At 42.0% G+C, this 26571-nt stretch overlaps 2 protein-coding genes and 1 long non-coding RNA gene across 9 annotated transcripts; 1 reads left to right on the top strand and 2 right to left on the bottom strand.

Annotated features, from left to right (window-relative positions):
* Positions 1 to 1611: 1611 nt before the first annotated feature.
* Positions 1612 to 21113, bottom strand: ACAD8 (acyl-CoA dehydrogenase family member 8). Of its 2 annotated transcripts, XM_032868970.1 has the most exons (11): positions 16027 to 16081; positions 15230 to 15330; positions 14628 to 14797; positions 13748 to 13857; positions 13259 to 13335; positions 12720 to 12857; positions 10505 to 10640; positions 10312 to 10409; positions 9805 to 9957; positions 9028 to 9130; positions 1612 to 2128 (listed from the first exon to the last, which is right to left on the bottom strand). In XM_032868970.1, the coding sequence occupies exons 1-11, from the start codon at positions 16064 to 16066 to the stop codon at positions 2076 to 2078; spliced, it is 1179 nt and encodes a 392-aa protein (XP_032724861.1). In that variant the 5' UTR covers positions 16067 to 16081; the 3' UTR covers positions 1612 to 2075. The 2 variants fall into 2 exon arrangements, with proteins under 2 accessions (XP_032724861.1, XP_032724862.1); XM_032868971.1 differs by lacking the exons at positions 15230 to 15330; positions 16027 to 16081 and adding an exon at positions 21023 to 21113.
* Positions 21114 to 21321: 208 nt separating this feature from the next.
* THYN1 (thymocyte nuclear protein 1) lies at positions 21322 to 26454 on the top strand. Of its 6 annotated transcripts, none has more exons than XM_032868973.1 (9): positions 21322 to 21422; positions 21615 to 21742; positions 23409 to 23590; positions 24379 to 24447; positions 24592 to 24651; positions 24784 to 24876; positions 25440 to 25535; positions 25766 to 25916; positions 26249 to 26454. In XM_032868973.1, exons 2-9 carry the CDS (start codon positions 21700 to 21702, stop codon positions 26293 to 26295), a joined length of 741 nt encoding a protein of 246 aa, XP_032724864.1. In that variant the 5' UTR covers positions 21322 to 21422; positions 21615 to 21699; the 3' UTR covers positions 26296 to 26454. The 6 variants fall into 6 exon arrangements, with proteins under 6 accessions (XP_032724864.1, XP_032724866.1, XP_032724867.1 ...); XM_032868974.1 differs by having other exon boundaries at positions 21332 to 21475; XM_032868975.1 differs by lacking the exon at positions 24592 to 24651.
* On the bottom strand, positions 22672 to 24138 carry LOC116874310. The gene is made up of 2 exons (XR_004383966.1): positions 24009 to 24138; positions 22672 to 22932 (listed from the first exon to the last, which is right to left on the bottom strand). It is a non-coding gene; the product is annotated as an uncharacterized LOC116874310 (long non-coding RNA).
* Positions 26455 to 26571: the final 117 nt, after the last annotated feature.

The raw sequence follows: 26571 nt of genomic DNA, 5'->3' as shown, positions 1-26571 counted from the left end.
ACAATTATCTTAAGTAACTATTCATGCAAGGAGCTCCTTGTGAAAATCATGAGATATAGGAGATAATCTGCAGAAAAGTACTTTGGAGAAGTGTTTTTAAAATAAAAGTATAACCAGATAAGCACTAAAGCAAATAAGATACTTCTAATATACTGAATCTATAAAAGATGAAAATTTTAATGGGTGACCTAAACATTCTTCTGTTTAAATGGACATATAATCAGAGCAATCAGATTCCCCCCTGTATAATAACTGTAAGAGTTAATTATAAGGGGAGACAGTTTAAAGAAATTATGAAGCCAACTTGTAAATCCAATTTTCATTGAGGCCATCATGTTAGGGTCACAAGACTACTTGTGCCCCAGTGTACTTAGTAAATGTATTTGTTTTTGCTCCCATATACTGAATTTATGTTATCTAATTTCTAGCATTCCAGGCCTGTAAGTCCATCCAAGTTAAGTTGTGTTTGCTTATCTGTGTATATCCTGCACCTAACATAGCACTTGGCACAGGTTTTTCCTTAAGACATATTTGTTCTGCTCCTTTTGGCTTCATCTATGGAACAGCAAAATAAACAGTGATAGAGATTAGCTTAAAATGTCCCTACCTTCTTGTCACAGAGGTCAAGTCCCTTGCTAGCCTGCCGGGAAACTGAACTCTGAATAGTAATGAGAGGTGACAGTGTGGATTGCATTTGTAATAACTAGCATCTCATCAGTCTCTTATGAGGGACACAAATAGAAAGACATTAATATAACACCTATTTTTGCTTCAAATCTGAACAGAAGCCTCAGAAGTAAATGCCAGAAAGCAGCCCAATTACTAGGGAGACCCTCATGTTCCATGTTCCACAGGAAACATTCTAAGCATGGGTCTGTATCTGCTCGTTTCTCCTCTTTTCTTTACCTTTCAAGCTTGAGCTTGATTTCCTCAGACCTTAATTACTTCCAGAACCTATAGACTGGACATGCCTTATCTTGTCTTTCCCCGCTCATGTTCATCCTGCATGTGCATTCCAAGAACATTCTTACCGACAAATTATCTCATCATATCTTCATTAAAAACCTTCTCAGTTTCTCCAATTAGGAGATAAAACCCACACTTTGGTTTTCATAACTCTCCATCCAGATTCAACTTACATTTTCTTTCCATCCCAAGCCAAGCCCAAAGCACAACAAAACAAAGTTGCAAACAGGTGCCACACAAATTCTGCACTTTTCCTGCTCCTGGTTCCTTCCTGTCTAAAACTGACTTTCTTGGTTCTCTTTATGTATTACACATTTTCATAAAAGTTTAATTTTAATTTCTACCTTGTTTATGAATCCCTTCCAACTTTATCACTTTTGCCAGGTCACTCTCTCTTCTATATGTCTATCATTTCCTTAAACTCAGATAGAAAGAAATTATGCTCAAAGTACTTATCAGAAAGGGTTATAGAAACTTAAATACCATTCTTAGACCACGTTTATAAAGAAAACAACAAATATTCAGAGTTTCAAATAACTTCAACCCTTGATATTCAGAAAGTGTACAATCACACCTAGGAGTAAGGTTTCCCAAATACTCATTTTATCATTACTTACATTCACAGGAGTACTAGCAACCCACAGAAACCTTCTGCATCTTTAGTAGAGCATAAGAAAAGATAGGAGGACATTTTTTGTCCATTTCTCCTTTCCCACACCTTTGCTTTATCATCAGGAAAAACCCTCAATGGAAGTGCTCAGATCCCTGGAAGAGGGATTCAGTGAACCACCAAATGCAGACAAATCAGGACAACATGGATCCAAGAAAGGACTCTGACTCGGTGATGAGTCTTCACTGGTCACCTTTTTGCATTAGGAAATCAAGGTAGTATGTCTTCTTGTAACATTCTCAATCAGGGCAACTCCTCTAGCTCTGCTGAGGACTCTGTCCCATTCCTATAGCTGATGCTGCTCCCACCACTTTGGGTCCACCTAGAAGAGCTCAGCCCTTCATTCTCATCAATGACTCATCTGTAACTTAACAGTCCACATGAAACCTCTGATTCGAGTTGTACATTAACCATCACGTGCAAACATCAAGTCTGGGTGCTACTCCTGAAACAGGCTTCGAGAGATCAGCATCCTCATCACTTCATTGCTACCTGCAAGAGGGAGGAAGAATGAAGGATTTAGTTGCAGCAAAGTCTGAGAGCTTGGTAAAGCTTAAACCAAGGTGTTCCAAGCCTCATTCAGGACAATAGCAGTTATAAACCACAACTGTTGCTTTAACCCTGAGTGGGATGGGATTATCACAGACTTCTCCGCAAAGTACAGAAAAATGTCAGGAAGTAAGGAATGAATCTACTCTTTAGAAACACCTCTCCTGGGACAGGGGAAGACAGCCAAGTAGGAAAATGCTGAGCTCACCTCCTCCCATGGACACACTAAGGCTGCAACTATGTACAGCACAACTCACTCTGTGAACCTAAACTCTAGCAGAACAGCTATTCCATAGCTAAAGATATAAAGAAAAAGTCACATGAGAAGGGTTGGAGGGGCAGAGACTATTGGGAACCAAACCCACAGCACAGTGACCCACAAGCTAGTATGTGGAGGTCCTTCCTGAGGAGTGAGAAGTTCAAGTCCCACAGCAGACAGCCCCTGCCCTGGAGATCTTCACTGGGAAGATGAGGCCCCATACTGTCTGGCTTTGAAAATCAGTGGAGCTTAACTCTAGGAGAGCCCGAGGGCTACAGGAAACTGAGACACAACTCATAAAGGGCCCACAGACAGTATCAGTCATTCAGAGCCCAGCACGGAAGCAGCAGTTTGAAAAGCTCCTGGGTCACACATGAGGGAGGTTTAATGACTAATTTTCAGCTGTGTGCCAGAGGGGCAGGGATCTGTAGGAACTTTCTTTGGGAATGGAAATGTTAGCAAGTGCCATTTTTCTTGTACTCTACAGCTTAGTTAGCCAGATGCTTTGGGAGCAAGACCTGACACCCACTCTACCTTGCTAGCACTGCTTGTCCCACCCTGGCATTCGCCTGCAGATCTTTTGGGCTCAACACACTCAACTCAGCACACATCCCTCCAAGCAGGTACTAACCACCATACCTGGTAGGCAACCTCAGAGGGGACCACTGCCCGCCCCCACCCAAAGTCACTGCCGCCCAATAACACACCCCAAGACTCACAGGTAGGCCTTGTAGCCAGCTACCAGCATGCCTACAGTAGTCACAGCCCCGACACAACAGCACGACACTTGCAGAACACATAGGGGACACACTGGGAGTGCCTGGTTCTAGAGACCAGGAGGGATTGCACTACCGAGCCTCCAAGATGCCTTCCATACAGGACATTACTTTCAGGACCTGGAGAGTCTGACTTACCTGATACACAAAAACAAAAATGAGGAGACAAGAATATTCTCCAAATGAAAGAATAACACCTCAGAAAAAGAACTGAACAGGGGCGCCTGGGTGGCTCAGTGGGTTAAAGCCTCTGCCTTCAGCTCAGGTCTTGATCCCAGGGTCATAGGATCGAACCCCACATAGGGCTCTCTGCTCAGCAGGGAGCCTGCTTCCTCCTCTCTCTCTCTGCCGCCTCTCTGCCTACTTGTGATCTCTGTCTGTCAAATAAATAAATAAATAAATAAAAAGAATTTCTCAAATATACTTACTATATAGTTTTTAAAAAAAAAGAAAAAGAAAAAGAACTGAACAAAATAGAGATAAGGAATTTACTTGATAAAGTTTCAAAATAATGGTCATAAAGATGCTCAGAGGCCTTGAGAGAGGAGTAGTCTAATTTAGTGAAAATTTCAGCAAAGAGACAGAAAACATAAAACAAAAAACAGTTGCAGAGTATAGTAACTAAAATGAAAAAATACACTATAGGGAATCAACAGCAGATTACAGGATGCAGAATGGATCAGCAATCTGGAAGACAGAGTAGAATAAAGCACCAAGCTGAGCAGCAAAAAGAAAAAAAGAATTTTAAAAAAGGATAGGTTAAGGGACCTCTGGGACATCAAGCATACTAACATTTGCACTATTGGGGTCCCTGAAGGAGAAGAGAGAAAGAGGCAGAAAACTTATTTAAAGAAATCATGGCTGAAAACTTCCCTACTCTGGGGGAAAAAAGAGACATCTCATTTCTAGAAGCAGAGAGAGTCTCAGACAAGATAAATCAGGAGAGCCATACCACGATATGTGTGTGTGTGTGTGTGTGTGTGCGTGTGCGTGTGTGTGTATGGTAAAATTACATATAAAGAGAACTCTTATAAGCAAATAGTTATGTATAAGGGAAAACACCCATAAAGCTATGAGCTGATTCTTTTCAGCAGAAATTTTGTGGCCAGAAGAAAGTGGCATGATGTTATTCAAAGCGCTGAAAGGAAAAAACCCTACTATCAAGAATAGTCTACCTGACAAGGATAGATAAAGAGTTTTCCAGACAGGGGTACCTAGCTGGTTCATCTGTTAAATGTCCAACTCTTGATTTCGACTCAGGTCACGATCGTAGGATTGTGAGATCGAGCCCTGCAATAGGCTCTGTGCTCAGCACAGAGTCTGCTTTTCCCTCTCCTTCTGCTCCTTCCCCCTGTTTGGGCGCTCGCTCTCTTTCTCTCTTAAATAAATAAATAAATAAAATCTTAAAAAAAAAAAAGTTTCCCAGACAAACAAAAGTTAATGGAGCTCATCATCACTACACCAACCTCACAAGAAGTGTTAAAGGACTTACTATAAGTTGAAAAGAAAAGGCAATAACTAGGAGTAAGCAACTTATAAAAAAAAATTTCACTGGAAAAGCAACATTTAGTATAGGTAGTGGATCAATCACTTATAAAGCTAGTATGAAGGTCAAAAGAAAAGAAAAAGTAATTTTAAAATCACTTATATATAGAAAATTAGTTAAGGGGCTCATAAAATATGATATCAAATATATAAAATGGGAGGGTGCTAAAAATGTGGTGCTTTTATGTGTTTGAATTTAAGCAACCATCACTTAGAATAGACTGCTATATAATAGGGTGTTATATATGAACTTCATGGTAACCACATATGAAAAACCTATAAGAGATGTACAAAATATAAAGAGAAAGGAACCCAAGCATAACACTAAGGTAAGTCATCAATCACAAGGGAAGACAGCAAGAAAAGAAAAAAGAAACTGAATAAAAACAACCAGACAACAATTAACAAAATGGCAGTAAGTACATATCTAACAGTATCACCTTTCCTTTAAATGTAAATGCTTCAATCAAAAGACAAAGGGTGACTGAATGGGTAAAAACAAAACCAAACAAAACAAAATACAAGGCCCAGATATATGTTACCTACAAGAGACTTACTCCAGACCTAAAAACAAATACAAACTGAAGGTCAGAGAATGGAAAAAGATTTTTTTTTTAAATTTTTTTATTTATTTGACAGAGAGAGATCACAAGTAGGCAGAGAGGCAGGCAGAGGGGGAGGGAAGCAGGCCGCCCCCCAATGTGGGGGCAAAGAGCCCAATGTGGGGCTTGATCCCAGGACCCTGGGATCATGACCTGAGCCAAAGGCAGAGGCCTAACCCACTGAGCCACCCAGGCGCCCCAGAAAAAGATATTCTAAATGAAGGGAAAATTGTTAAAAAGCTAAGGTAGCAATACTTATATCAGGCAAAACAGATTTTAAAACAAATACTATAGCAAAACATAAAGAAGGTAATTACATAATGATAAAAGGACTGATCCAACAAGAGGATATAATGATTATAAATATCTGCACACCCAATCCAATAGCCCTAAGTATATAGAGCAAATACTAACAGATATAAAGAGAGAAACAAACAGTAATACAATAATAGTAGGAAACTTTAACACCCCACCTACATCAATGGACAGATCACCCAGACAGAAAATCAGTAAGCAAACAGTGGCTTTGAATGGCATGTTAGAACAGATAGGACTTTAGGACTTCACAGATATATACAGAACATATCCAAAAATGTCAGAATACACATCCTGTTCAGGTGCACTTGGAAGTGCACATTCTCTAAGGTCACATGTAAGGAGACCACAAAACAACTCTCAATACATTTAAGAAGATTGAAATCATATTAAGCATTTTTTTTCAACCACAATGGTATAAAACTTGAAATCAATTACAGGAAAAAAATGGTAAAAACACATGGAAGCTAAACAACATGCTATTAAACAACAAATGGGTCAACAAAGAAATCAAACAGGAAATAAAAAAATACCATGAGAGAAATGAAAGGGGAAAGACAAGTTCCAAATCTCTGGGACACAGCAAAAGCAGTCTAACAAGCAAGTTTATAGTGATATAGGCCTTCTTCAAGAAATAAGAAAAACTGGGGCACCTGAGTAGTGCAGTTGGTAAAGTTAGGGACGTGAGTTCAAGCTCCATATTGGGGGTGGAGCCTACTTAAAAAAAAGAAAAAAACAAGAAAAATCTCAAATGTACAATCTAACTATACACCTGAAGGAATTAGAAAAAAAGAAGAAACAAACCCAAAATTCGCAGAAGGAGAAAATAATAAAGCTCAGGGTGAAATAAATGAAACAGAGACTAAGAAAACAACAGAAAAGTTCAGTGAAACCAAGATCAGGTTCTTTGGAAAAATGCATAAAATTGATAAATCTTTAGCCAGACTTAAAAAAAAGAGAGAGAGAGAGAGAGAAGTCAAACGAGTAAAATCAGAAATGAAAGATAAGTTACAACCAATACCACAAAAACATAAAGGATTATAAGAGGCCACCATGAAAAATGATATCCCAAAATAAGAAATGGACAACCTAGAAGAAAGAAACAGATAAATCCCTAGAAATATACAGTTGTCCAAGACTGAAACAGAAAATCTGAATAGACTGATTATGAGTAACAAAGTTGAACTGGCAATCAAAAAACTCTGAACCAGGAAAAGACCAGGACTGGACAGCCACAGAGGGGAATTCTACCAAACATTTAAAGAAGAGTTAATATATTTCCTTCTCAAACTATTTCAACTGTTTAATTACTGTGTTGCCCTCCTGAAACTAATATAATATTGTATGGCAACTATATTTCACATTAAAAAAAATGTACCTACAAAAACACAGAAAAAGCCCCAAAGGACATTTTCTGGATTTACATATAAAAGGAATCCAAAATATTAATTCTGAATGTGGAAAAATGAATTTTATTTTTTTTTTACTTTACATTTTATAAGCTTTCAACAATAAATATATCAATTTCTTCTGTAATCAGAAAAGTAAACTTTAAGAGGACAAAAATATTTTCCCTGAAAGATCAACTTCTTGCTTCATTTTTTTTTTTTTAAGATTTTATTTACTTAGGGGCGCCTGGGTGGCTCAGTGGGTTAAAGCCTCTGCCTTTGGCTTAGGTCATGATCTCAGGGTCCTGGGATCGAACCCCGCGTCGGGTTCTCCGCTCAGCGGGGAGCCTGCTTCCCTTCTGCCTTCCTCTCTCTGCCTTCCTCTCTGCCTACGTGTGATCTCTGTCTGTCAAATAAAGAAATAAAAATCTTAAAAAAAAAAGATTTTATTTCTTTATTTGACAGACAGAGTTCACACGTAGGCAGAGAGGCAGGGAGAGAGAGAGAGGAGGAAGCAGGCTTCCTGCTGAGTAGAGACGCTGGGCTCGATCCCAGGACCCTGAGATCATGACCTGAACCGAAGGCAGAGACTTTAACCCACTGAGCACTCAGGTGCCCCCTTCTTGCTTCATTTTTATAGTGGCTTTTAATGCAAAGAGAGATATGAACCTCCATGAAAAAAAAGTAATCACATATCTCAAATAAAATCAAATCTAAAACTGCAGATTTATCGTATAATAAAGTCCACAATGAAACAAAGTGAGACTAGATCCCCAAATTTTCTGTAAGTGGATGATGGCATGGCCTGAAATAAATGTACCTGGCTTTTACCATTTCTTCTTTACCTACTAAACTTGTCATTCCTAAATGCTGGGTAAGGAAATAACTTTACGAGTAAACACAAAAAAGCCTATGGGGAACTTGAGCACCAGTGACTGAGCTCACTGACATTATTTCAGGGATGAGATCTGCAGAAGAAAGCAAGTCTAACTTTTAGAAGCCTGTGATTTGGACGTAACATGTCTCAGAATGTGGTTCCCAGACACCCAGCAGCAGTCTCACTTGAAAAACTTATTAGGGATGCAAAATGCTCAGGCCTAAGACCCACTGACTCAGCACCTTTGGGTGTGGAGCCCAGCAATCTGTTTTCACAAGCCCTCTGAAAGATTCTGGTGCCTCCTCAGGTTCAAGAATGCTTTGAAAATGACAGAGACACCAATGCCCTCAGGTCTTTCCTATGCCTCCTTGGAAGCAGCCCCACACTGCATCACTGGAGGTCGATTAGATAAGCTTTTGCCCCACCTGACTCTCCTACCAGGTAACCACTTCCGGCTGCCTACGCCAACTGAGATAGGAGTCATGCAGTTTTAAAACATCCCCACTTTGTGTGGAGAGTGGAGAAGGCCAATGCTCTGAACCAGCCTCCAGCTGTTTACACATTTTCCAGCCCATTCCAGTCTATGATTGCCAAGAAAAATACCCATATGATTTAGTTAACTGAAAAATCCATTAGCAATATTGATAGAGATATTATCAATTTATAGAGGTTGCCTGGGATTCAATCAGCTCACATCTGCCCTGTACAGAAGTTTTGAGATCCCTGAGAACCAAGTACTTTATAAAAGTAAAGAGTTATTGTTGAAGTTTTCAAAATGCTTTCCCACATATTATCTGAATTTGAGTGTTCTCTAAAATTTGCAGAGGAAAAAAAGCAGAAAAATGGAGTGATTCGATAGCTTACTCATGGTGACAAAGCAGAGCCTCCGGACTCCCAAGCTAGTGCTCTGTATGGCATCCACAAACACCTCCAGAGCGGGGTCAGGAGAAAGTGGAAGGAGAAAGGCAAAAGACAACAAGGCCCGATGGAACCCTCAGAACCAGTCAGCATGGGGACAGACAGGCTAGGGAAAGTGGTGAGCCTATAAGCATTCTGGAGAACAGCTCTGGCAATTTTTACCTTCTAGGATTTGATGGACCCTGGAGTCCCGCACATACTGCTGAACAGCATAGTCCTTCAGGTAGCCATAGCCTCCATGCATCTGTAAAGCCTGGTTGCAGATCTTCAGGGAGACAGGGATTAGACATCTTTGACTGGGGGAAGACTGTGGAACATAAGGCTTTTCTTTCTACCCCAGCCCCCAATCTGGCAGCCTGCTGTAAACTAATATGAGGAAGAACAACCTATAGATAACGAGCCAAGTCCAAAGCGGGGCTCCGTATTCTGTGTGGTTAGACAACATGGAAAGTTTACCTACTAAACTTGTCAGTTCCCACCAGGCAAGCAACTCAGAGAGCTCTGCCTTTCTTGCTTTATTATCTGCAGGGGACAAGCCTCCCACAAGCACTTTGGATGGGATCATGTGAATTTCCTATGATGTCATCTAGTGACAATGTAGCCTCATGTGGAAATAGTTCTGCCCTTGACATTTTAAGCACAGCCTAGTGCTAAATTTGAGCAAGAGGCATGGAGCTGCCCCAAACCTTCTTCCATAGGTAGTGTCTCATCTAGAACACAACAGAATGACAGTGACAGAATTGAGTGTGTAATGGCACAGAGCAGGTAAAAAGTCAGTTCTGAGAGCTCCCAAGCAGGCCTCTCATGAGTTCATTTATATCCTTAAGCCCCAAGGTGATCTTTGCAGCACCCCAGGAGTAGACTAATGGCTCTTAATATCCCTGGACCTAGCAGTTGCTCCTTGTCCACCCAAGGCAGCCAGAGGGCATCAGCACGCACAGCAAAGCATTCATCCGTAGCGAAGAGCTTGGCCATGGAGCACAGGGCCACTGCATCTTCCCGCTCCTCTTGGAGAGCCACTGCTGCGTTGCGGATTATCAGCCGTGAGGCCACCAGCCTTGTTGCCATATCAGCCAGTTTGAATTGCAGGTACTACAGCAATAGGGGAGAAGAGAACCGGACAAGATACACAGGCTTAGACCAGCACTGATCCGGGACCCTCCATAAGACATCTCTCATGAGGTACCTTTTCTAACTGACCCCAAGCTTCAAAGACCCTGCCTCTTCTACAAAGAAAATGTACTGCCTTGTGAGTTCCAAGACTACTTTGCGCTGTGCTTCATTATCACCTCCTGAAAAAGATTACTGATAAAATCAGAACACAAGTTCTAAGACGGGGGCAGAACTCCAGTGAAAACTCATAGCCTCACCTTCCAAGAGAATATGGGCCACAGAGCAGGTCTCTTGCAGCATGGAAAGCAGATGCAGGGGCCTCTGGGAAATTACCTGGTTATTGGCCAGAGGCTCTCCAAACTGCTTCCGAACACTGAGGTGGTCTCGGGTGAGGATGACTGAAGCATGAGCAGCTCCTAGAGAGCAGGAAGCTGGAAAGGAAGAATGTGAACATTTCAACTGAGCCAGGACAGTGCTGCCTGCCCCAGCCTGGCTGCCTCCCTGCCCCATCCTGCTGTGTTCTCACCAACATTGATCCTCCCGCCATTCAGTCCTTTCATGGCAATGACGAAGCCCTGTCCTTCATTTCCAATTCTGTTGGCAACGGGCACTGCACAATCTTCAAAGATCACGGCGCGGGTTGGCTGTGAATTCCACCCCACCTGGCAAAAATCAGGGACTATATGGCTGCCCAACAGGGTGGCATTCAGGGCAGTGACTCTTCCCTTCAGCTTACAAGCCCTTGCCTGCCTATCCAATTTCATCCCACTCTGTTCTCTTCTTTGCTCACTACCTTAGGGCCAAACTGAACTTTTTTTTTTTTTTTTTTTGGTTTCCCAAACAGGCCATCTATTATTGTTTCTGCCCAGAATTCTTATGTTGTTTCTTCTAATACTCTGGATCTCATCTCAAAAGTCATGACTTCTGAGAGCCCAGACCTATCACAGAAGTTTCAAGCTCTCTTCACTGTTTTATCAACCTGTTTTATCCCTTCTATAGCACAGAGCACTGCCAGAAGGTACCCTGCTTATGTATGTGTCTGTTGCCTGCCCCTACTTGCTGACAGGTAATCTCTACGAGGGCAGAGCTTTGTCTTTGTTCACTATCCTACCCCTACTGTTTACAAATGCTTGGCACATAGTGGGCACTCACCAGCTGTCGAATGAATACACAGGTATCCTTCTAAATTTCCCTTACATAAAAAAATATATAAAGCAAAACCAAGAATTAAAAAAGAAAGATAAAAGTATACATTTAAAAGTGAGAGAAAACAGAAACTGAAAGGAAGAAATGATACACTTTGTTTCTGGAACTTATTTGCAATTTTTCTCTAGGCACGAAACTTGACAGCTTTGGTGTTCTGTCAACAGATGTCACAGACACTGTGGTGGATACTACCTATGTGTGTTGAAATAATCATCACTGCCTTTATAAGCTCCAACAACCTAAATCAGTGTAACTTGATCCTGTAAAATTATGTGTCAGACTATGTAAGTCTGTCCCTGTTGTATGACCCAAAGCAGACATTTCTAGAATTAAGATATTCTATAGCTATGTATCTTACGTAACACATACACAACTTACACACCACAATCACAGCTTATACATCTTCTACAGATAAGACAACGTATGTCTTATGAATTCAAATAAGGCTAGGGGTGACTTTTGTATCCTCCTTCACCCCAGGAGCCAGCATCATGCTTTGCACATGGTAGGAATCTAGTAAAAACCTACTATACTATAAATGAAAAGAGGCACTACAACCTCTAACTCTTTGGCAGTTTTATAAAATATCAGGAAAGCTTATGAGGAAACCCTACGAACTACAAAAGGAGAAGTATAGGGGCGCCTGGGTGGCTCAATGGGTTAAGCCTCTACCTTCGGCTCAGGTCATGGTCTCAGGGCCCTGGGATGGAGCCCTGCATCAGGCTCTCTGCTCAGCAGGGAGCCTGCTTCCCTCTGTGTCTCTGCCTGCCTCTCTGCCTGCTTGTGATCTCTCTCTCTCTCTGTCAAATAAATAAATAAAATCTTTTTTTAAAAAAAGGAGAAGTATAGTTAGGGGTCATTTCATTACCTGACTTCTCCCCCAGAATCCTAACTATAACAGTACATAGTAGGGGGAGATGACTATTCTGGTCCCCTGGCCTAACAAGTCTGAATGGGTCTCATCTTCCCACAAGCTACAGCTATGGAATCATACAACTACTATTCATGGTCTGGCTATGGGATTGCTATGTCCGAGGACTGTCTTTTCAAAGCACCTGTGGAAATACTCTCCCTTTTTATTACTGAAACACAATTATCTCCAATGAGTTTTTTTAAATTTTTATTTAAAGATGAAAAGTAGCCCATATGCTTTTCATCCCTAAGACTTATAGTCACCACCAGATCTGTAAGTATTTCTTCCTGGGATAAAAGAATGTGCCAAAATAAGAAGATGGATAAGAAATACAGGCCAAAAGTGAAGGTGGAACAGATGTCCGAGAAATCTCTCACGCTAAAAAGCAGGCAGCTGATCAACTTACTGGGGCACTGTGCCATTTTGTCCGTGGTGTGATCCTTCAGCCATGCCCTAGTCTATTCTATATGCTCCTGTTGAAATCCTAATACAAGCAACGGTGTCCAAGTCAAGTTAGCAAGTATGTTACCTATTCCCTAAAGCAGAACAGAGGTTGGTCTGGCAGGTGCCAGACTCTTGAGTTGTTTGAACTTGCATTATTTTGTGTCCAAGAGCCACTCACCTTTTTTTCCTTCTTGCCAAAGCTGAGGCCAGGGGTTCCTTTCTCCACAATTATACACGAGATGCCTTTGGGGCCTGGTCCTCCTGTTCGGCACATGACCACATAGATGTCTGACTCACCTCCACCACTGATGAAGGCCTGGGGTTTGGAGAGGGGGTGCACAGGGTTAAGGAAACACATCTGTCCCTGGAGCCTAACACCTGGGAAAACAATCAGAGTCCTCCTGATAGTAAGACACCAAGAAGTATGATGGTACAGAGGGGTAAAGGAGGGGTAAAAAGAACCTGTGCTGACTGGGGAATTGGGAATCCAGCTGATGAGACTATTAAAAGGACAGACAAAAATGAGCAAGATTATCTGGATTCAGATCAGAAAATCGAGAAAGTAAAAGTAAATAAAGGGAAATAGGTCAGAGGTTCTCTACCCAGTGTGTAAAACTCCTAGGAAATACTAATTTGTAGATAGCAAGGATCCAGGTGATGTCAGCAGAAAGGTGGGAACAATCTCCAAGGTGTTCTGTAAGGTGGGCATGCTGGTACCTTGGAGCCATTGAGGAGGTAATGATCTCCTTGTCGTTTCGCTGAGGTCAAAAGGGAGGCAGCATCACTGCCACTTCCTGAGGCAGGCATCAAAAGGAAGCAGAGAAGGTGGGAGAGAAAGTCAGTAAAGGTAAGGGGGCCCCAGCACAGTTCCACTTCCAAGTAAATCTTCCCTTATAACCAACAGCTCACTGTTTCATACTTCAAAATGCAGATAGCCAGAGGAACTCTCTGTATTTGGTGAAAACTGTGGACAGCAATTAGACCATTTTCCATCTCCCAACACACTGAGTACAAGGAGGCTCCCATCTGCAGCCTGGAGAGACTCTGCCCTAGAGCACTCTTAGGCTTGTGAGATCAGGCCATGGGAATGTGTTACTCCGCAACCCAGCTTTGTGGCAGATGTGTGTCAGTGGGATGAGAGAGTGCTCTGTGGTGTCATCTGAGCAGCACCCCCACTACGTCTTGCTGGTGGTGTGGCAAACCCACCTGGTTCAGTGAGGCAATAGGAAGCAAACTTCTCCATGGTACAGAGCGGTGGGCAAAATTTGTGCCTCTGTTCCTCACTTCCAAAGGTATCAATCATCCAGGCACACATGCTGATATACCAAGAAGAAAAGACAATGATAAAGCTAATATGGAGAAAAGGAAATCTGAGGGGGGAAGGGATGGGGCAAGAGAAGACAAGCAGCCAAGCAGGAAGAGAGAGTGGGAAGAAGAAAGTCACCACTAAGAAGATTCGACTTTAAAGGAAAGGCCTGGGTTAAAACATATTCATGGAACCTGTACTACCCAGAGATAAGCAGGGCCAAAGCGTTTCTCACCTGGATGTTCATGCTATTTTTAGGTTAGATGAGTACCCTAAAAATCAAAGAGTTATATGTACTTTGACAAATTGCTGGGGGGCTTCATCTTTGGGTTGAGGAAGATGGGAACAGGGCCCTGACCACTCTCCTGGAGAAGTCTGTTTGCTTCCAGCTCAATCTAGGATTTGTGAGAAGGCAGACAGACCTCATTTGCTAAGCAACATACAAGTAAGATGACAGATTCAAGTCTGAGAGGCAGCAGCAGACCTAGAATGAACTTTTTCTTTTTTTGAGAGAGAGAGTGAGTGAGTGCATGTGCTCAGGAGTAAGCGGGGGGCGGGGGGGAAGGAGAGTAGAGATAGAGGGAGAGAGAGAGAATTCCAAACAGGCTCCATGCACAGTGTGGAGTCCGACATGGGACTCAATCCCACAACCCTGAGATCATGACCTTTTATAGTCTGGTTCCTCAATGGCAATCAACTTGAAAAGATGAACTTTTCCCTATTTATCTGAAATTTCCCAGTCAACCTGATGAGTTGTGCTCATCAAGCTCTGGCACTCACTTGTGGATGCTTATATAGGCTGTGGTGCTGGTGCAGCCTGTTGCCAAGGCCTCAAAGATGACAGATGTGTCGAGCCGTGACAGTCCAGACCCACCTACATCTGTTCGTACATAGACTCCCCCAAAGCCGAGCTGAGCAGCTTTCCGCATTGCATCCACTGGGAACAACTCCTACATACAAAAAGAGAACAGGGTCATCAGTAAGGGATTCATAGACGGACTTTTCTTCAAAGGGCACAATGAGGGATTAAGAGGTTTGCATTTGGGAGTGTGTATATCCTACCTTAACTCAACAGGCTATTTGTTATCTATAGTAGCAGTTAAAATGCATTCTATAAGCACTGGTTTTCTAGCATTAAAGTTCCTTTTAATTATCAACAGAACTGCCTTGGTCTTAAGAGTGTCCAAATCTATGTGCAATTAAAAAAATAAAAAACTAGTCCCTACAAGATGAGGGAAGGAATCACATTACTGTTACTCTCATTTGCATTAAGAGTTGTGCAAGGAGAATAAACACAGAACAGTCAGGACTACAAGGGGACAAAGACAGGGTCACTACAGGGGGCATTTGCTGGAATGTCTAGCCACAAGGAAAACTCCCACCTTCTGGTCCCACTCTGCCATATTTGGAGCCATCTCCCGGGTAGCAAAGTCAAAAGCCACTTTCTGAAATTCTTTCTGCTCTTCATTCAGTCCCATGGAAGCTGTGGGTAAGATTGCATATACTCAGTACCAGGACAGGGGTCAGGGAAGTGTAGTGCCAATATCAAGAGGCGTGAAGTTGAGACAGGGACATGCTGTAGCCTTTCTCTTATGTGGTATAACCTTTAACATCCATAGAATGGCCTTGCCCACCATTAATATATTATATATTATCTGTTGATAATATCTGATATACTATCTCTTTTCCTTTCTTCTTTCCTCCCCAGTGGATTGGCTGGCTTCATTTACCTCCCAATTGCTTATTCTTTCAGTACTCTTATTTATCTCTTCCTCCTCATAAATCCACATTAAAAAATAGTAAACATACACTGACCTTCAAATTATAGTAAACATTTTTTTCCTTTAGGATGTCCTACCTTTTCTGTGTTAGTATCCTGGGAAAAATCTGTCCTATCTATGAATCTGGATAGCTGTCTGTTTCAACATATTCATTTTAAAAGATCAATAGGGGGCACTGGGTGGCTCAGTTGGTTAAGCATCTGCCTTTGGCTCAGGTCATGTTCCCAGGGTCCTGGGATCGAGCCCCACGTCGGGCTCCCTACTCAGTGGGAGCCTGTTTCTCCCTCTCCTCCTGGCTTATGCTCTTTCTCCCTATTTCTGTTCTCTCTCTCAAATAAACAAATTAAAAAAAAAAAAAAGGTCAATAGGAAAAGGAAGATATGTGTACTTTGGTTTACCTTCAAAGTAAGGGAAAGATCTTCTAATAAGGCTATGCATTTGGCAAATCCCAGACATTCACTGATAACATTGATGATGAAAAAAAAAAGTCTTCTAGTTTTGAAAACATGGTTAAGGCCCTACTATATCTATTTTTAGCCAATGGATTCAGCATTCTCAGAACATTTTCTATCATAAACTATCAGTGATGTGACTTTGGGCAATTCCTTCACTTTTGGGTTTAAGATACTTAAAAGCTAAGGACAAAGAATTGACTGACATCAATAGATACACAGTGTGGCCTCATTAGGAGAAGTTTCTCTAGAACTTTAAACACCTAACAAAAGACTACACCAAAGTAGTCCTTTATCAGAGGTGATATTCTTTAGGAGAAAGAGAACTATTATCTACCAACATAAACAGAATGACTACCAATTCACAATATCATTACTTCATACATTTTCTTTAAAGCAGTTTTTTTTTTTTTTAAAGATTTTATTTATTTATTTGAGAGAGAGACAGTGAGAGAGAGCATGAGCGAGGAGAAGGTCAGAGGGAGAAGCAGACTACCCATGGAGCTGGGAGCCCGATGCGGGACTTGATCCTGGGACCCCAGGATCATGACCTGAGCCGAAGGCAGTCGTCTAACCAACTGAGCCACCCAGGCGTCCCCATACATTTTCTTTAAATAGCCAGTTCCCCAAATGACATGAACACCATTTTTTACAGAATTTTTAAAAAACTGCAGAGAGTAAGATCACACTGAATTAGAAAGCAGACATCCAAGTCAACTAGCTAGTTAAGTAAGGTATAAAATATTTTTCTTATTCTGCAGTGATGTAGACTTCCAGCTAGCAGCAGGCCAGAGCTGAAAGTAAACAGCCTAGGCAAATCTCCCACGAAAACAACCTTTTGGCAATAGTGTAGCAAATTCAGAAAAGATGGGACCATAAATCCCGGGAATCTGCATCAGGATCAGCAACCTACACAGAGTGACTCAGACTTACATTGTTCATATTTATGTCTCTTTTGTTGTCTCTTACTACTGTCACTTTGAAAGGACAACCTGCTGCAGGTGTGTAAGAAAAAATAGAGTGTACGCCTATACTTTTCCAAGTGAAGCCCTGAGGTACAATATAGGGCGGAAAGAAGAAGTGCAAGGCTCTGTATTACCTACTCAGGTTTCATCCTTTAGTGCTAAAGATGTGGTCATTATGGGGTGATGCTAAAGAGCATTAAAGTAAGACTATGGAGCCACATTTAATAAGAATTTATTTCAGTGCCTAATAGTGATGCATAGTCCTTCCATTAGAGAAGAAGAGCAGGCTGCAGAGTCAGTTTCTTTAGGGCAGGCATAGGCAGCAGTAATGGCTGGCTATGTGAGCCAGGAGAAAGCAGTCGGTCTGTATTGGAGAATCTCAGAAAGGAATACTTACAAGGATTAGAGATTAGGCTACTTTGAGAAGCCTGGATAGAGCAGAAATTTACGTTGGTTGTTATTCACAGGAATATTGTTAGGAATAAACAATTCCCGGTTCCTAAGAGGTCATTCATTTGTTTGCAGAAGTCTTGCAGAAATGCTCTTGTAGATCATAGCTTAAAGACCATTCACAAAAGAATATTTATTGAATGTCTACTATGGAACAGTACTGGGGTTACAAAATGAATACAGTCCATTCACACAAAGGATAACATAAATGGTGACAATGTAAATCTTATAGTATAAAGAGAAGTGCTACAGAATTTCAGTCCCAGCAAAGAGCTCAATAAACTTTACTATTATTTTTATTAGAGTAAAACAAGTAGGTCAAGAAACAAAATGTTTTAAGAAATAGGTTTGAATTGTATCCTAAATAAACATCAGGGAACAACTGTATGAAAATCTTATGTGTAAGAATATACAACGTAATTACACATTTTGAAATACAATATCCAACCCACTTTTTGATAAAGGAATGCCAATAAAATGAGGGCACTACTTGGCAGAAAAAAGTGGAAAAGGCAAGTTAAAAAGCAAATTATACGTAAGAAAGCATGGTAACTAAGTAAAAACACCTGAGTTCCCAGAATACATTAAAAATGAACAAAACAAAAACCAGACTTAAGGAAGTTGGACAGTTACTAGCAGAGTTCAAGAAGCCAACACATAGTAAAATGTAAAATGGCAAAGCTAAATAGAAAAAGGGCCTGGAGCTCCTGAGTGGCTCAGTCCATTAAGCATGTGACTCTTGATTTCGGCTCAGGTCATGGTCTCAGGGTCATGAGATCCAGCCTGGGTTGAGCTCTGCCCTTGGAGCGGAGTTTGCTTAAGATTTTCTCTTTCCCAGATGCAGATAAAGGGGAACCCTCTTACACTGTTGCCTGGAATGCAAGCTGGTGCAGCCACTCTGGTAAACAGTATAGAGGTTCCTCAAAAAGTTGAAAATAGAGCTACCTTATGACCCAGCAATTCCACTACTGGGTATTTACCCCAAAGATACAAATGTAGTGATCTAAAAGGGAACCTGTACCCCAATGTTTATAGCAGCAATGTCCGCAATAGCTAAACTACGGAGAGAGCCCAGATGTCCATCCACAGATAGATGTGGTGTATACACATATATAATGCAACACTACTCAGCTACACACACACAAAAAATCTTGCTACTTGCAACAATGTGGGTGGAACTAAAGGGTATTATGCAAAGTGAAATAAGCCAATCAGAGAAAGACAATTATCATATCCTCTGATATGTGGAATTTAAGAAACAAAGGATCATAGGGAAGATAGGAAAAAAATAAAACCAGAGGAAATCAGAGAGGGAGACAAACTATAAGAAACTCTTAATCATAGGAAATAAACTGAGGGTTGCTCCAGGGGAGGGACATGGGGGAATGGGGTAACTGGGTGATGGATTAAGGAGGCATGTGATGTAATGAGCACTGTGTGTTATGTAAGACTGACCTCTACCTATGGAACTAATAATACATTTTTTGTTAATTAATTGAATTTAAGTTAAAAATTTTTTTTGCCCTTCTCCGCTCTCCCTCTCCCACTGCCACATGCCTGTACATGCACACACACACACTCACTATCTCAGGGAGGAAAAAAAAAAAAGGAAAGAAAGTGGGCCCAAATGAGATGAGGAAACCCTTGACTGTATAACAACCTAAGTGTAAGCAACAGGCAAAAACAAATAACTAAGTAACATAAGAATCTTAAATGCATCCAAAGTAGAAACCTAACAAGAGAATCAACAGTTCTATTTGAGAATCTTGGTGTTCAAAGAATGCTTGTGACATTGCAGCAAAGTGTAGTGGAAGAACACTAGACAAGCAATCAGGTGTTTGAGCTTTGGTTCTGAAGTTATTAAATGTATTAAATGTACAACTTTCAGTAAGTCAAGTACCTCAATCCGCTTCAGTTATCCCATTGTAAAATGAGGCAGCTGCATTAGACACTGGTAAATTTCCTCATCTGTAGGATGAGGGAAGTATACATAATGAATATGTATACCATATAATAAGTAAAATACAAATCATAATTCCCTTAAAAATCATTTTTCACTTATTAAAATATGCAATGAAACAAATGTTTGTCAATCACTCCCATTAATTTTATATTCTAGTATGTAGAATGATACATTGAAAGGGTAGTTTCCTTTCATTTTACTAATGAAGAGGTACTTTATTTTAAAAAGGTGTAAAAGTACCTCATTGGCTCAACCTACACAAGCAGCTGCTAGAAATACTGTAGCCTATGTAACCTATTTGTTATTTAGTATTTAATATTAACCTATTAAATATTTAATATATTTGTTACCAGAACAACTCCTTATTTGCATTGTTATCAGCAAGGGTGACCTTGTTTACCTAATTCCAATTGCTAGAACGGGGAGCACCTTGTGAAGGAGTTTTAGGACAGGGAGAGGAAAACGGTATTCTATCCTAGTGTATGTCATAGATCTGGGTGTCAATCAAAGGGATTCATACCAAATCTGTTATAAAGAAAAGCGACATTTATTAAAAAGATTTTTTTTCCAGAAGAAAAAAACACGATTATGTAATGGTCAGAGTCACAAAGTCGCTGGTTATTCCTAGTGGGGCTAGGCCCACCATCACTCCCCGATACTCACATCCAAATTATTCGCCTGGTGCCTGAAGACATTCAGGTCTGTCAACTCTGGGTAGTTTCCCATTTCCAGTAGTAATTATTTTTCAACGGGAATTTCAACACTATAAGTGTTTTATAACTATATGTGCTAAGTCACAAAATTTACCTGAGCAAATCTTGCATCACTTAAAGGAGCTTCGCTTCATCTATCACAACCAGCCCAAGCTATTTACATCTGTACTATCCTTTACCATCTAGTATTAAGACAAGACAAAACACCGCTAGGAGTTTCTATGCACCCACTACTTATTTGAAAGTAGGGATAGTAACAGAATCTCCCTCGGAGTTGTGAGGTTCATTATAAAACCCTTAGTTATTGTATTCATAAGTATTTATTTACTTATTAAACCTGATATCAACGTATTAAACTTGTTATCAAGAGGTTGATACTACCAAGTACGTTTGTGGAAGACCTGAACAATTAACAAATATCATCAGCAACCAAGACCAAGCTGTATTCTCCTATCTTCATCGGTCTTCAGAGGGCCCCTGTGAGGTAGGCAGGAGGGAAGATAGGGTTAAAAAGCCAGAGGACCGCCTGCAGCACGTGTTTCCGACGCCAGACTTCCCACCCACATGTTTGGGGGTGGGTGAAAGAGTAGCAGACGAGGCCCAGGGGCGCCACAGATGGAGACCGCAGAGAGTGAGGGCGGTCAGAGAAGCCAGTCAGGTGGACAGAATGGGGACACCAGCCGGCGGGGGAAGCCCATTCGGGAACGGGCAGGTGGGCCTGGGGGTGGTGGCCCAGGTGACCGCCAGAGCGAGCCGGGGGTGACAAGCTCTCTGTGGGCGCTCAGACCACGGCACCCCCTCCCCCTCCCCACCCAGGGACGGGACACCTGCACCAGCGGGGTGAGTCTTACGATCTATGCAGGAGACCAAGCTCCGGCGACCGCTCTTGGCGGGGGCCCGCAGAGCGCTGTGCAGGCAGTAGAAGCACTCTCTCAGCCACCCGCAGCCGCTCCGCAACATGTTAGCAGCTCCTTCTCCAGCCAGAACCTGCACGCAGTGACCTGGGGCAGGGCACAGACCGGGCCCCGCAGTGTACCCTGGGCGCTGTAGTGCACCCAGCGCCCTCACGGCCCAGACTCAGCCGGGTCTATGCCAGAGCAGGACTACAACTCCCAGAGATCCCCAGGGCCGCGGCGCAAAAGTGCCTTGTGGTACTTAGCCCGGGTGTTGGCAGGGGACTCAGTGCCGGCCTTCTGGAGCCTGGTTGGGGTTCTGTCTGCGGAGTTGTGGGATCAGTGGCTCAGAAGAATGGTAAATGAATGAGAGAACGATCAGGGAGAGAACCGATGAGACTTTAGCGGCAGGTTTGCAGGATCGAAATAGGGTCGTAGATAATTGGGAAGGATTTGAGGGGCCCAAGGCCAGTTGCATCGGTGCTCCGCAAAAATCCCTCGGGGCTGAGACTCAAGATTTCTCTCGTTGTCTCCATCTTGCTTTGCGCAGGTTTCTGGGGGCAGATAACAGAGCTGCGTCTTGTTTCTCTCGGTTGATTTGGAATCCTCTGCTCTTCGACCCCCGCAGGGAAACCATGCCGAAACCCCGGAAGAGGCTCAGCGGGGCTGCGGGGCCAGGTGAGCTGCCCCTAGGCTGCAAAAAGGTAGCCCTGTAAAGAAAGTTTCTCTAGGATCTGTATAATACTGTTCACTTTCAGGACACCTGGGTGGCTCAGTCGGTTGAGCGTGGGACTCCTGTTTTCGGCTCAGGTCATGAGCTTAGGGTGGGATGGAGCCCCACTTGGCCCCGTGCTCAGCGGGGAGGGTGCTTCTCTCCTCCCTCTCCCTCTGCTCATACCCAGGCTCTCACACACTCTTCTTTTCTCTCAAATAAATAAATAAATCTTAAAAAAAAAAACCAAAAAAACAAAAAACTGTTCACTTTCAAATCCCTGCCTGTGGGGAGAATCCTTTGTGGATTGTTGTTTTATCCTTAACAGCCCTCCATCTTCTCCTTTCCTCTTCCCACCAAGCTTATACCCAGAGCTGCTTCTGTTCATTAAGCAGTAGTTGTTTGGTGTAGATACAGGGTGGCTTGTACAAAGGCAAAGAACATACAGTTGTGCTCTCATGGAAAATGCAAACAGACATAAGTGAAAAGGGTCTTAGGAAACCATGGCTAAGGGTACAAGAGCAGGGAGGAACACCTTGAGAAGGAAGTGGAACTTGAGTCCATCCTTAAAAAAATGGGAAAGCTTTCCAAAGGCAAAGAAAGTGTGATGCCATTTTTATATTCATGAGGATGAATGGAAGATGAACAGGAACAAAACAACTGACGGTAGAGAAAGTGCTTTAGGACTGACTATAGTACATTGCGTTATTAACAACACATAATGGTGTTTGCAGTGTGCTTAACTCCAAAGGGACCACCTAAAAACTAGGCTAGGGAGGATCAAACTACTAGACGTCTATGAATGATACTTAATGAGAGCTGATGCAGGACCTGGGGCTTAATTCAGAGGTAGTATGATATGGTCATGAAGTGTGGATTCAGATAGACCAGGGGACAGTTCCTGATTATACCATTTACTGAAATGTGTAATCTGGACACATTTAGCAGATGAAGAGAACATCTCATACATTATGTAGATTAACTGAGTTATTGTTAGGATAACAAATAGAGTTTATATAGTAAGAATTGAACAACTTAGCTATTGAGTGCCTACTACGTTCCAGGCACTCTTGCTCTAATTCTCTTTGGAAAAAATCATCTTTGCCACGTCTTCGAAGTCCAGAATGAGCTGTCTTATCCAACATCTCTTGGCACCCTCAAGGAGCAGGAGACAGGCCACAAGCATAGTGAGCAAGCAAAAAAGAACCACGAGTCGGTGATAATAATCTTTACTGAGCAGTTATTATAATGTCAACCATTATTTAATCCCATTGTTTGCACTACCTTGTTTAATCTTCAAAATAAGTCTGTGGAGTAGGTGCTCAGTTTCCTTATTGGAGAGAGAGCCTCAGCAGAGGCACTTTCTACTTAGTAGAAACCAGGGACTCTGTCAGTCCTAACCCAAAACCGTGTACACTATTTTTATCCCACTGAATGGATAATCCAGGAGATACCCTGTAAGATGGGCATTCCTGCCCCATTTTTATAGATAAACTGAAGTTCAGCAATTCAGTTGCTACTGCCAGTAACTGACAGAGGGAGGATTTGGATCCAGGTCTGACTCCAAAGTATGTGCTTTCCCCACACAGAGCATTACTTCTCACCAGTTTCTTCTTTTTGCTTCTACTGCAGACAATAAGGGGCCAGTAGGAAAACGTACCAAGGCTAAGAACCCAGCAGGGGCATTAGCTGCAATGGGTAACTCCAGCCCTGAGAAGACTTCAGCCTCTAAAAACGGTGGGAAGAATCTAAGCAGTTACTGGCTGATGAAGTCCGAGCCAGAAAGCCGACTAGAGAAAGGTGTCGATGTGAAGGTGAGACTAGGTACCTCTCTAATCCCTTCAACTATTTTTTAGGTGAGAAGTGAATATGGGACACCACAGGGTTCCATCACCAACTTCTTAGAAGGGTAGGGTTAGGGAATAGATTATAAGGAATAAAATCAGCAGGACTTACTACCATCAACTATCTATTTTGTGAATCCTTTATCTAGGGCAAGGGGTGGCAGACTTTTTTCTGTAGAAGGCCAGATAATAAATATTTTGGGTTTTGGGGTCTTATGGTTGCTGTTTCAGCTCTGCTGTTGTTGCTATGGGCAACAGGTAGTCAGATGGTGTGGCTGTGCTCCAATAAAACTATTTACAAAGTCAGGCCTGGGCACAAAGCTGTAGTTTGCCAACCCCTGATCTGGGCAACGTTTCAATCTTAGGTTGCATCACTCTTGACACTTACCAGACTTCTATGTATCTCTCTGCCAACAATTAGTATATATTCATTGAATTAATATAAATCAGCTTTAGTAACAGCCTGGAGAAAATAGAAATATATAATAGTTTAATGAGTGAAATACGAATAGCCAATAGGTTATCATTTAAATTATCTATTCAACTAATCCTTTTAATTAGCGGGATAACAAGGTAACGCAACGCTTACTCTACTTTTGCCCAATAGAAGTGGTGTTGTGTAACTACTTCCCAGTAAACTACAGACTTCCACTACAGCAAGTAGTACCCTCAACGTAGGGGAAAAACCTTTCTACTTCCATATGCTACCAACTGGCCCCAAGACTGTTTAATGAATGAATTCATTTCCTGTTGCCTAGTTCAGCATTGAGGATCTTAAAGCAGAGCCCAAGCAGACAGCATGCTGGGATGGTGTTCGCAACTACCAGGTAAGAGGGTAAGAGTCCCCAGGGTCAAAGAAATGTCTGTCTCCTTTCTAGGACTTATTCAGTAGCAAAATCTCTTGGCCAGCATTCTTTTTTCCAAAATCCCAGACTGTATATTCAACACTATCTTAATTCCTCTGCATACAGTTTACAAATGGCCTGTGTTCTGGCCAGTGTCTGCATACCAGTCTGGGTGTCTCAGCAAAGGCAGGTATTGAATTGAGTTGGGAAGAAACTGCAAGAAAGAAAAACTCATCCAATAAAGCAGACTTGATTCCGCTAATTAGTGTTTTCCACTGGGTGAGGAGGATAGTTGTTGTTTATTCTCTCCTGGGATAGGCCCGGAACTTCCTTCGAGCCATGAAGCTGGAGCAAGAAGCCTTCTTCTACCATAGCAACTGCAAAGAGCCAGGCATCGCAGGACTTGTGAAGGTTGGTTGTACAATAAGCGTTAATCTTAATCCCTCTCCCTTCAAGGAGACTTACTCATATAGATAGAAAGGAACACAGCTTAGATCAGTAACAAAAAAGAAATACTCTCCTTCCCATCCCTGATGTCACAAGAATATGGAAAAACCACCTTGGCCTTTTCCAGTACAGCAAGGACTATAACAAGAGAGGCCTCAGTTCAGTCCCACTGCTACTAACTTCTCTTCATTCTCTGCCTCAGTCTTTCACTCAAAAACAGGCCTGATGATGGCTCTTTCAAACCAGAAGTTATTAGGATAAGATTATTAACTATAGGTGAAAAAACAGTGGTACCAATAATAACCTTTAATACGTGGTTTTAAAACCTACTTTCAAGATTTTTGTCAAAACAGGTTTGATTTCCTATGCTTGCTCTAGACTGTGTTATTTCCAGATATAGTGGCTCTAGAGCAAGGCAGAAGAGCTGAGTATGTATAGGGTCAGAAGAGAAAGTTGGACTTGAGTTAAAAATTGGCCATGGAGTTGACTGTACAGGCAAATGATTAGAGATTTGGTTTTGGTTTCAGATTGTGAAGGAGGCTTACCCAGACCACACACAGTTTGAGAAAAACAGTCCCTATTATGACCCATCCAGCAAAGAAGACAACCCTAAATGGTCCATGGTAAAGAGTACTTATTTTTCCTATTTCATGAGAGGAAAAGGATGGACAAAGAGAGGGAGGAAGAAGGTGTGTGCTGTCTTTAGGTCAAGGTACACAGTCCAGCTTTTACACCCAAAACCTCTTTTGGGGATAAGAACAGAACACTGGCAGCTCTGCCCCTAAGAACCTCCCACAAGAAGCAAATAACACAGTAGACAGAAACTGCCTGAACATTCCTTTCTGTCATACAGGTGGATGTACAGTTTGTTCGGATGATGAAGCGTTACATTACCCTGGCTGAGCTCAAAACCCATTACCAAGCTCACAAAACCACTGGAGGCCCCTTAAAAGATATGGCTCTTTTCACTCGCCAGAGACTCTCAGTTCAACCCCTGACTCCAGGTAAGAGCGGGCCCTTTGCTTTATATTATCCACACACCAGGAGGACTCCATGAACTCACATTTACTAGTGATTTAACTTGGGCACAGTATTAAAGTTTTCTGGGCCTGTCTCCTCATCTATAATACCCAGGGAGGAACTATGTCTGGAGTTACCCATTACTACGTACCTATTACCCAGCAGTGCTTGGCACACAGTAAAACCCTCCATAAATAGTTTTTGAATGAATGACTACCTGCCTCAGTAACAATGTGAAGTGCCTGGCACGAATTTTCTATTCAAGAGGAGACACACCTAATGCCTTTCTTTTTTTTTTTTTTCCCTTCTTTGGTAGAGGAGTTTTATTTTATTTTGAGCCTGGAGGAAAAGGAACCAAGTTAACTGGGACACTGTTGCTGGAATGGGCAAGATATTACTCCAAAAAAGTCAAGCTTTTCTAAGACAAAAGAAAGTGTGTGGTGGCTTGCATGTTATGTTCACCTGGGGTTGTGTATGTAGATGGTTTTCATGTACCTTTTCCAATAAAATATTAATATCAAAGATGGAAAGCTTTTCTTTTAAAATGGCACTGGACTAGACTACTCCCCTGCAGATCTTTCTGCCCCTCTGTAAGATGCAGGCTTACCTCTACCATCTTCCTTTACTGTAGCAAATACC

This window comes from Lontra canadensis, unplaced genomic scaffold, assembly GCF_010015895.1.
Source record: "Lontra canadensis isolate GAN:19392208 unplaced genomic scaffold, GSC_riverotter_1.0 scaffold36, whole genome shotgun sequence".
NCBI lineage: Eukaryota > Metazoa > Chordata > Mammalia > Carnivora > Mustelidae > Lontra > Lontra canadensis.
The sequence above is the reverse complement of the archived record's forward strand: the minus strand, read 5'-3'. Positions and strand labels throughout refer to the sequence as shown.

What these genes read in the sequence shown, in the direction of transcription:
- THYN1 (XM_032868973.1), top strand. Translation starts at nt 21,700, where the DNA reads ATGCCGAAACCCCGGAAGAGGCTCAGCGGGGCTGCGGGGCCAG. An exon ending in CAGCGGGGCTGCGGGGCCAG is followed by an intron (nt 21,743 to 23,408) that starts GTGAGCTGCCCC and finishes CTTCTACTGCAG; the next exon opens with ACAATAAGGGGCCAGTAGGA. An exon ending in ACAACCCTAAATGGTCCATG is followed by an intron (nt 25,536 to 25,765) that starts GTAAAGAGTACT and finishes TCTGTCATACAG; the next exon opens with GTGGATGTACAGTTTGTTCG.
- ACAD8 (XM_032868970.1), bottom strand. Translation starts at nt 16,066, where the DNA reads ATGCATAGCCTTATTAGAAGATCTTTCCCTTACTTTGAAG. An exon ending in ATCTTTCCCTTACTTTGAAG is followed by an intron (nt 15,331 to 16,026) that starts GTAAACCAAAGT and finishes TCTTACCCACAG; the next exon opens with CTTCCATGGGACTGAATGAA. An exon ending in TTGGCAAGAAGGAAAAAAAG is followed by an intron (nt 10,641 to 12,719) that starts GTGAGTGGCTCT and finishes GATTTTTGCCAG; the next exon opens with GTGGGGTGGAATTCACAGCC.